The following is a 9444-nucleotide window of genomic DNA, read 5'->3' as shown; positions in this document are numbered from 1 at the left end:
TCGAAGTTGAAGTTCGTTTGTCGTTCGGGTTCCCGGTCGAAGTTCCTGTTCTTGTTTGCGTTTCACTTCAGTTCTTTGTCGCTGAATTTTCTGGTTCTTGCTTCTGGAATTAATTGAAATTCTGAACATCCAGGTTCATTTCTGTCTCCCCTGTCGTGTTTGATTTTAGTTAGATTTGATCTCCCTCCGCTACTTGTGATCTGTTTCATTTTCATGCTTAAATGTCTGAAATATTCTACGATGTGAAGCATGGTATTAGCTCTTGACTCAATTGGTGTTGGTTTCTTGTCTGAAATTTGTTGAAACTAGTTCATGTTGCTCTATTTCTAAATATGTTCATTAAAGTTCATTGTGTTATTTTAAGTATTATTTGAACAATGTAGGAATTTTGTTTTAGGATATAAGATTTGTTTTAATACTAGTTTTCTTATATATTATAATATTTCCTTAGTCTGTCCTTAAAACTTGATTTTCAGAAGAGGAAGTTACTGGTTTCGGAGTGGACATTTATCTTTATCAATTTGGAAAATATTTGAATAAGCTATTCAAGTAATTGTTTGATCTAGTATTACCAAACTTATTTCAAACATGTTATCATCTTCCTGAGAACTCAATTAGCTTGAGGATGTTTTGACTTATGAGGTGCAAGACTGTTTCTTCACAAGAGTAATATTTTTGGGAGAGGGGTTTAGTGATTTCAATCTTGGTGGCCTAAAAAACTCTCTCCAGTATATGAATGAAGCTAGTTTGTTATCTTAATGCATTTATAAACTCAGTCAGATTTTTCACATCTTGTTAGATTGAGTTGTCAATATTTTCCTTTAGATGTCTCGAGCTTTTCACTCCCCTTGAATTGTCTTGAGTTGAGTTGAAGGGCTAATACCATATTTTGTGCCTTATTGCTTTATTTGCTCACTGTTGGAGCCTTGTATTATTTAATTAGCTAGTTTCAATTGTGTTGTTGCTTGATGGCCATTTCGTGTATTGAATCTATCTGTGGGTTGATACTCGGCATCAGGGGCGCATACTAATGGGAGAAAAAATTAGGAGAAAAGTTGACTGTTGGATTGTGGGATTGGGAAATTAAAAGGAAAATGAACATGAAATGAATATCTACTTATTTGGTTTTAGTTTTATTTATGTTTTTTCTTACTTAATCGTTAGGAGCATGTTCTAGGCCGACCACACTTTGGGTAGGCAAGCTTTAGGACTTCTGTTAATTGCGAGGCGAGAGGTCGTTCCCTTAGTTAAGTTTATCCGGGGAATGCCCCGAAGGACTTGTATATATTTTATTCCGGGGAATGCCCCGAAGTACTTGTATTTGGAGGCCTAAAGTGAAATTCGTAGTATTTGTGTTTTAGTTTTATTTTCCTTTTAATAGGTGGGAACGACCTCGAACCTATTGTGTGTTTGTTTTTCTTTTCTGTGTTTGCGTTTCATCTCAATTCGAATATTCTAAAAGCCAACTAGATCAAGTACGCAACCGTGACTTTCACGAGACTTGGGGAGTGCCTAACACCTTCTTCCCGAGTCAAATGAACCCCCTTACCCGAATCTCTGGTGCAGACTTAGTTTTGGAGTCCAAAAGTGTTTTAAAGGAAAAATCATTTAAAAAAAAATGGTGACCTGGCACACCGAAATCAATGTCAGGTGGCGACTCTGAGTAATTTCCTTTTGAACACAATTTTTGTCACGTTCTAATTGGAAAACCCATTTCAAGCTTTACTCAATCTTTTTTATCTATTTAAGAGGGTTAGTGAAGTTGGTTAAAAAGGGGTGTGACAACTTTCTGCATTTATTATTACGCAAAAGTAGTATAAGGAACACATAGAAGAACCAGGTCCTTCTATAATCTGTGCACGCGAAAAATTGGACACCACACAAATCACCCCCCCCCCCTCTTGTGTGGTATTGAAGTATAAAACATCACTTCTCAACTTTGTTACTTTAGTCGAGTCTCATAGAAATAAATAAATTTGTTGTCTTTGTTCTTGTTATCCCACTACTAAGAAACAAAAATTATTCACAGACAAATTCCGTAGTTGAACGGAAAAATTTGTCGATAATCCTATTTAGAGACGAATTAATGACGATTTAATGCCAGATTAGCGACGAAGTTCGTAGCAAGTTTTTTTATAGTGTCTATCCCTTCCGTCTAAAATTATCTGTCGTAACTTCCAAAAATAGTTGTCGCAAGTTATTTGTCATTTTAGAAGTTTAAGACAAAATCAATTATTTTTTTCTCATTTTACCCTTAGTAGTAATTGTTCTTGAAGATGGAGATGTTACATACAACAACAATAACAACAATAAACCCAGTGTGATCCCATAAATGGGGTCTGGGGATGGTAGTGTGTACGCAGACCTTACCTCTACCTTATAAAGATAGAGAGGCTGTTTTCGGTAGACCATCGGCTTAGGGAACAATGGAGATAAAATAAAACAACCAAGTAACAAACAATGGTAACAACAATGTAATATGGTAATAAGCGCGAATGACACACCATGTAATAATAAAGAACCATGATAAGATGATACAAAAATAATCCTAGTACTACTGGTAAGTCTAGGAGGAACACACTACTATTAGTCAACCTACAACCCTAATCCTCGATCTCCACACCTTCCTATCGTAGGTTATATCCTTGGTAAGATGAAGCAACGACATGTCATGCCTAATTACCTCTCCTCAATACTTCTTAGGCCTACAGTTTCCCTTCATCAGACCCACCATGGACAACCCCTCACACCTCCTAACCGGAGCACCTATGCCTCTCCTCTTCACATGCCCGAACCATCTCAACCTCGATTCCCGCAACTTGTCCTCCACAGATGCCACTCCTACCTTGTCCCTAATAACTTCATTCCTAATCCTGTCCTTCCTGGTATGCCCACACATCCATCTCAACATCCTCATTTCAGCTACTTTCATCTTCTGGAGATGGGACTTCTTGACGGGCCAGCACTCAGCCCGATACAATATAGTCAGTCTAACCACCCCTCTGTAGGACTTGCCCTTAAGTCTAGGTGGCACATTCTTATCACAAAAAACCCCCCCGAGGCGAGCCCCCATTTCATCCACCCCGCTCCAATTTGATGAGTAACATCCTCGTCAATCTCTCTGTTGCCTTGAATAATAGACACAAGATACTTAAAACTATATTTTTTGGGGATGACTTGAGTACCAATTTTTCACTTTCACTTCTTCTTCATGCATCCCATCGCTGAACTTGCACTCCAAGCACTCAGCAGCGTCTGTCTCCAAACTTCCAATCTAGCGTTAACTCCGCCCCACATCTCGTCAATCAGAACTATGTCATCAGCAAATAGCATACACCATGGCACTTCCCCTTGTACTGTATAAGATGGAGATGGTACATAAATAGAATAATTATTTAATGAAGATAGATTATATCTTAAGACATAAATAAGGTTAAAATAGTAATAAAAAAACCCTTCTAATTAATGTTTCTTAAGGGTCATGTAAAAGAGAAATATGACAGATAATTTGAGAAGGAGGAAAGAGAAATATTACAGATAATTTGAGGAGGAAGTATTATATAAGTATATATGTTAAGGAAAATGCACTATCTTTAAACACTTATTGTAACCGTGTGATAGAGAAACTAATTGAGTCAAAGGTATTATTGGAATTATAGTATAGTATCACATTGCAGTGTGATTGATTTACAAGCTAACGTGGTACTTTACTTAAAGTTTTTACAGATTTACAAGCTAACGATACTTTATTTAAAGTTTTTACACACAATTCCAGAAATAAAGCCAAATAAAAAGGTGATATGTGGAAGCAATGCTTTATATTACGCCAGAGCCAACTATTGGTGCAGTTTACCGATGATGAATTTTTCTATTATCATGGTGTTATAGTTAACTTGCACGCACCTCAATTAATTTTACAAAATACCTATTATCTCTTAACAATAAAAGTACCGATTAGTTTCGTACACCAACACTTGAATAGACAAGAAGAAATTACCTAGATGTTGGCTGAAATATGAACATAAAATTTTGTGGTTCTCAATTTGCTTGATTGACTAGTAAGTAAGCCACACTTTTGGGTGCAACTGGTGATGGTTGTTGCTATTGGAAAAAGACTTACCCATGTCCAGATTTACATCAAACTAGATCAATTAATCAGTGAAATAACATACTTAGGTAAATGTATAATTCTGATTAAATAATAAGTGTATTTCCGGAGTGTAAATTTATTACTCCTAGTTTAGTTGGTATAACATTGAGTTGGAATATTTTTATTTCCTAGTCGACTACCACTTTTGTTTGCGGTCAATAATTTAATTCATTTCACGCTTCAATTAAAGATACACATCATGACAGAAATGGAAACAGCTATATCATGATTGTACAACTATGGAATATGAAAATTCCCAGCGAGAGTAGTACAATTATGACAGTTAATATCTAATGTGCACTAAAATAATCAATCATTAACATGTAAAATCAATCAGAAATTGCCACTTTAACTAGCTAATCATCCAATCACGTGTCGTCATATTCCATTCGCACATTCCACTGTCCCCCAAATTCCAGTAAATTTATTTTTCATTCTTATTCTCATTAATTATTTTATTTTTATTTTTCATCATCTCCACTAATAACATAATTAACGGCTTTAACAGCTACCGTTCCCTATTAATGAGGCCCACAAAATCCGCGTGGTGTAATTCAACCACCGTTCCAGGGGCACCAATGTAATTTCAATTCCCTCTCCACCCTCCCGCTATAACACTCTCTCTGTTTCCCTTTTCATATTTAATTTATTTTTGGTGCAGTAATAAATACGGAAGAGAAGAACATTAGATTTGCATGAAAATTTTGTAGGGGTAGTGCGTGTATAAATACATGTACACAAAGGGAGACGATACAGATACGATACTTGACTCTCATCTTCACACGCTTTTCTCTTTCTCTCTCTAAAAAGTCTCTTCCGTTTCTCTCGTCTCCCTTTTCTTGTAGTTCGGGGGTTGGATCCTTTATTCGGTTCTGGAAAATCTGTAAGCACATACAGTTATTACTCTATTCTTATATTTTAATTCTTGTTTGCAATTCATGATTTTGGGCTAGATCTGGGTTTTGAATGCAAATATGCTTTGTTTCCAATTTATTGCCATTGCAAACTTATAATCCCAGATCTATTATGGATAAGCAAGCATGCATCATATTGTGGAGCACACATTTGAAATGCTGATGAGCAATGAGAATGTTGTGCTTTGCAGAATACTATGTTGGATCTGATGATCTGTGTTTTTTTTTTTTCAATTTCAATTTTGTGCTGGTTTTTCTAAATCTCCATTAGTTTGTGATTTGTGACATAATTAATTGGTTGATTCATAATTTTTACTGGTTTTTATAATATTGTGGTTATATTTTATTGCTGATCCAGGGAAATTATTTATTAATTCATGTATATTCACTCGCATTTTTTATCTTGCTTTTACCTACTACAACCCCCCGCATAGTCAGATTTATGGCATTGGGTACCTTTTCAGAATCCGGGTTGTCGAACTTTTTTTTATGTTCTGGGACTTGTTTTTGGTTAATATTTTTGTCGTGTATAGTTGCTTATTAGTTCTCAAACATTCTCTGTTGTTACCTGGTTATTAATCTATATAAAGAATTCATTTTTATGTCCTTTTTCCCTTTACGCATTCTTTTAAGATTTAGGTTTGACAGTTGTTAATGGATGAAATTAGTTTGTTTCTTGCAGGATTTGAGTTGCTATTAAACTGAGAATATTGATTTGAAATTCGTTAGCTGAAGAACCTGCATCAAGATGTCGACTTACACTCCTAAGAATATACTCATTACTGGGGCTGCAGGGTTTATTGCATCTCATGTTGCCAACCGCCTTGTTCGGAGTTACCCCGACTACAAAATCGTTGTGCTTGACAAGCTTGATTATTGTTCCAACCTGAAAAACCTTAATCCATCTCGATCCTCCCCTAATTTCAAGTTTGTTAAGGGAGACATTGGCAGTGCTGATCTTGTTAACTACCTTCTCATCACTGAGTCCATTGACACTATAATGCACTTTGCTGCTCAGACCCATGTTGACAACTCCTTTGGTAATAGCTTTGAGTTCACCAAGAACAACATTTATGGTACACACGTGCTATTAGAGGCTTGCAAAGTTACTGGTCAGATCAGAAGGTTTATCCATGTCAGCACGGATGAGGTTTACGGGGAGACTGATGAGGATGCCGTTGTGGGAAACCATGAAGCCTCACAACTCCTTCCTACGAACCCATATTCAGCCACTAAAGCTGGGGCTGAAATGCTTGTTATGGCATATGGGAGATCATACGGGTTGCCTGTTATAACCACTAGAGGGAATAATGTGTATGGTCCCAATCAATTTCCTGAGAAGTTAATCCCAAAGTTTATAAATCTAGCCATGAGGGGGAAGCCTCTTCCTATTCACGGAGATGGTTCAAATGTCAGAAGTTATTTGTACTGTGAGGATGTTGCTGAGGCTTTCGAGGTCGTTCTTCACCGAGGAGAGGTTGGTCATGTTTATAACATTGGAACTAAGAAAGAGAGGAGGGTGATTGATGTTGCCAAAGATCTATGCAAGCTTTTTAACAAGGATCCAGACGCAAGCATTCAGTTTGTGGAGAACAGGCCCTTCAATGACCAGAGGTATTTTCTAGATGATCAGAAGTTGAAGAACTTGGGTTGGTCAGAGAGGACCACGTGGGAAGAGGGTCTGAAAAAAACCATGGACTGGTATATCAGTAATCCTGATTGGTGGGGAGATGTCTCTGGAGCATTGCTTCCCCATCCTAGAATGCTGATGATGCCTGGTGGGGTAGAGAGAGGAGCTGAAAAAGATGATTCGGGATCATCTGAGTGCTCTGGAAACCCCAACCAGACCCGGATGGTAGTTCCAGCTTCCAAGATCGGCAACCCCCCTAATAAATCACCTTATAAGTTTTTGATTTATGGTAGGACTGGTTGGATTGGTGGTCTGCTAGGCAAGCTTTGTGAGAAACAGGGAATTCCTTATGAGTATGGAAGGGGACGTCTGCAGGATCGCTCACAACTTTTGGCGGACATTCACGCTGTCAAGCCCACACATGTATTCAATGCTGCTGGTGTCACCGGTAGACCTAACGTTGATTGGTGTGAGAGTCATAAAACTGAAACAATTTGTACAAATGTTGCTGGAACTCTAAACTTGGCTGATGTTTGTAAAGAGCATGGTTTATTGATGATGAATTTTGCAACTGGTTGCATATTTGAATATGATGCTGCACACCCAGAAGGTTCTGGTATTGGATTCAAAGAAGAAGACACGCCCAATTTCTTTGGTTCTTTCTATTCAAAGACCAAGGCTATGGTTGGTACTCCTTAAGACTCTGTTTGCATGTGGGTATTCTTTTACAAATATTGATACTGTTTGTTTGTTTCTTTCACCAGGTTGAAGAGTTGCTGAAAGAATACGAGAATGTTTGCACCCTCAGAGTCCGGATGCCAATATCTTCAGACCTCAGCAACCCCCGGAATTTCATTACCAAGATTAGTCGCTACAATAAGGTGGTCAATATTCCCAACAGCATGACAATTTTGGATGAGCTTCTTCCAATTTCAATTGAGATGGCAAAACGTAATCTCAAGGGCATATGGAATTTCACAAACCCCGGTGTTGTGAGCCATAATGAGATTTTGGAGATGTACAAGAAATATATAAACCCAGACTTTACATGGGCCAATTTCACATTGGAAGAACAGGCTAAGGTAATTGTTGCAGCTCGCAGTAACAATGAGATGGATGCTTCAAAGTTGAAAAAGGAGTTCCCTGAGTTGCTTCCAATCAAGGAATCATTGGTCAAATATGTGTTTGAACCAAATAGAAAAACTGCTGCATAATAAGCCTTAGGTTACTGAGATCAGACTTCTGGTTTGGATCAATATGCTACTTGACTTTGTATCCTAGTTTAGTCATTATTCGTCATTAGTAGCCAAAATTTTCTATTGTTTAGATTCTTGCCGGTGATTAGAATTCCTATGCTTGGTTGTTCCTGTTAGTTATCTATGAGTTTATAATGTTTAATAATGTGCTATGAGGAAGCTTTGGATAGGAGTTCCCCATGTATCTGTTATCAACCCTGTGTGCTAAGGGTTTATTTACTGAATCTAATATATATGGAATTATGAATTGTTTCTTGCTCCATCTCATTGTGTTGTTTTTCTCTTCCACATTGAGTGGAAAGTTGCTTTGTATTTTGCTAGTATTCTAAAGGCAGAATAACTGTATTTAGCATGGATTATTTTAATTTAGTTTTAGTAATTTACGTCTTAATACTCCCTCCGGTCCAAAATAAATGATTTTTTGGCCTTTTTCTTGTGGTCCAAAATAAGTGATTTTTCCGGATTTCAAGAATGTATTAATTATTTTTTTCTACATTGTCCTTGGAGTAAATTGTGTTGGAATATGTGTTAGGAGTGTTTATGTGAGATAGTAAAGGTTAGTATGGTCAATTCAATTGCTAATTAATGCTAAAAGGTGGATTTCTTAATCTGTGTGAAAACATCCAAAAAATCACTTATTTTGGACCGGAGGGAGTAATATATTACTTTAATGACTTATCAAATACGCCCTCCATTCCAGAAAGAATGGTGAATTTGAACTACTATTGCAAAATGCATCAGTTCCTTTGGATTGAATCGGACATTGATTTTTAATTTTTTTTGGAAGAATAATAGGCCCTAAAATGTTCACATTTTGGAAATCCCACTTTCAAGCATTTGTGTCTATTAGGATTAGGGGTGGTAAATGAAGGGGTTGGGTTGGATATGGGCTGGTTGAAAACGGGTAATACAAAAAATAGATAAATTATCCGGCCCGACTCATATTTAATACGGATAAAAAACAGGTTAACCGGCTGATAATATGGATATCCATATTACTCATGGCTTCTTGAATATGATCAATTTGAGGCTTTACAAAGGTAAAAGTTAAACCCATTAGTTATCTATTGGTTATCCATTTTCTAAGTGAATAACATGGTTTTTATCCATATTTGACCCGTTTTTAAATAATTCATTATCCAAACTATTTTTTAATATATAATATGGGTGGATAATTGTTTTCTTTTAGTCATTTTGCCACCACTAATTAGGATAGAAGCACTAAGATTTAAGATTTAAGTAGTTCAAATTTTCATATATGTAAACCTAATAGGTGCAATGATTTTATCTTGTGAATTAGAAACATGAAACCAGATCTCTCCATTCAAGCAACCCTTAAGAGAGTCAACGTGAGCTCAACTGCTCTTTTATTACACCATAAGCAAGGGATAAGATTTGCCTTTAACTATTTTTATCATTATTCCAATATATCTCTGCCTTTCTAAGAATTCCCATTTAGAAGACTGAAATTAACCATTAGAAAACAAAACAATG

General features: G+C 36.6%; 1 protein-coding gene across 3 annotated transcripts; it reads left to right on the top strand.

The window, feature by feature from the left end:
• The first annotated feature begins 4821 nt into the window (after positions 1–4821).
• On the top strand, positions 4822–8212 carry LOC109217833 (trifunctional UDP-glucose 4,6-dehydratase/UDP-4-keto-6-deoxy-D-glucose 3,5-epimerase/UDP-4-keto-L-rhamnose-reductase RHM1-like). 3 transcript variants are annotated; one of them, XM_019382110.1, is made up of 3 exons: positions 4822–5033; positions 5747–7378; positions 7459–8212. In XM_019382110.1, exons 2-3 carry the CDS (start codon positions 5813–5815, stop codon positions 7906–7908), a joined length of 2016 nt encoding a protein of 671 aa, XP_019237655.1. In that variant the 5' UTR covers positions 4822–5033; positions 5747–5812; the 3' UTR covers positions 7909–8212. The 3 variants fall into 3 exon arrangements, with proteins under 3 accessions (XP_019237655.1, XP_019237656.1, XP_019237657.1); XM_019382111.1 differs by having other exon boundaries at positions 5733–7378; positions 7459–8130; XM_019382112.1 differs by having other exon boundaries at positions 4822–5046; positions 7459–8130.
• The last annotated feature ends 1232 nt before the right edge of the window (positions 8213–9444 follow it).

This window comes from Nicotiana attenuata, unplaced genomic scaffold (assembly GCF_001879085.1).
Source record: "Nicotiana attenuata strain UT unplaced genomic scaffold, NIATTr2, whole genome shotgun sequence".
Taxonomy (NCBI): Eukaryota; Viridiplantae; Streptophyta; class Magnoliopsida; order Solanales; family Solanaceae; genus Nicotiana; species Nicotiana attenuata.
This window is presented reverse-complemented; position numbering and strand designations above follow the sequence as displayed.

Excerpts from the sequence above, each read along its gene's own strand:
- LOC109217833 (XM_019382110.1), top strand. The coding sequence starts at position 5,813 with ATGTCGACTTACACTCCTAAGAATATACTCATTACTGGGGCTGCAGGG. Across the intron at positions 7,379-7,458 it reads ATTCAAAGACCAAGGCTATG|GTTGAAGAGTTGCTGAAAGA; the intron begins GTTGGTACTCCT and ends TTCTTTCACCAG.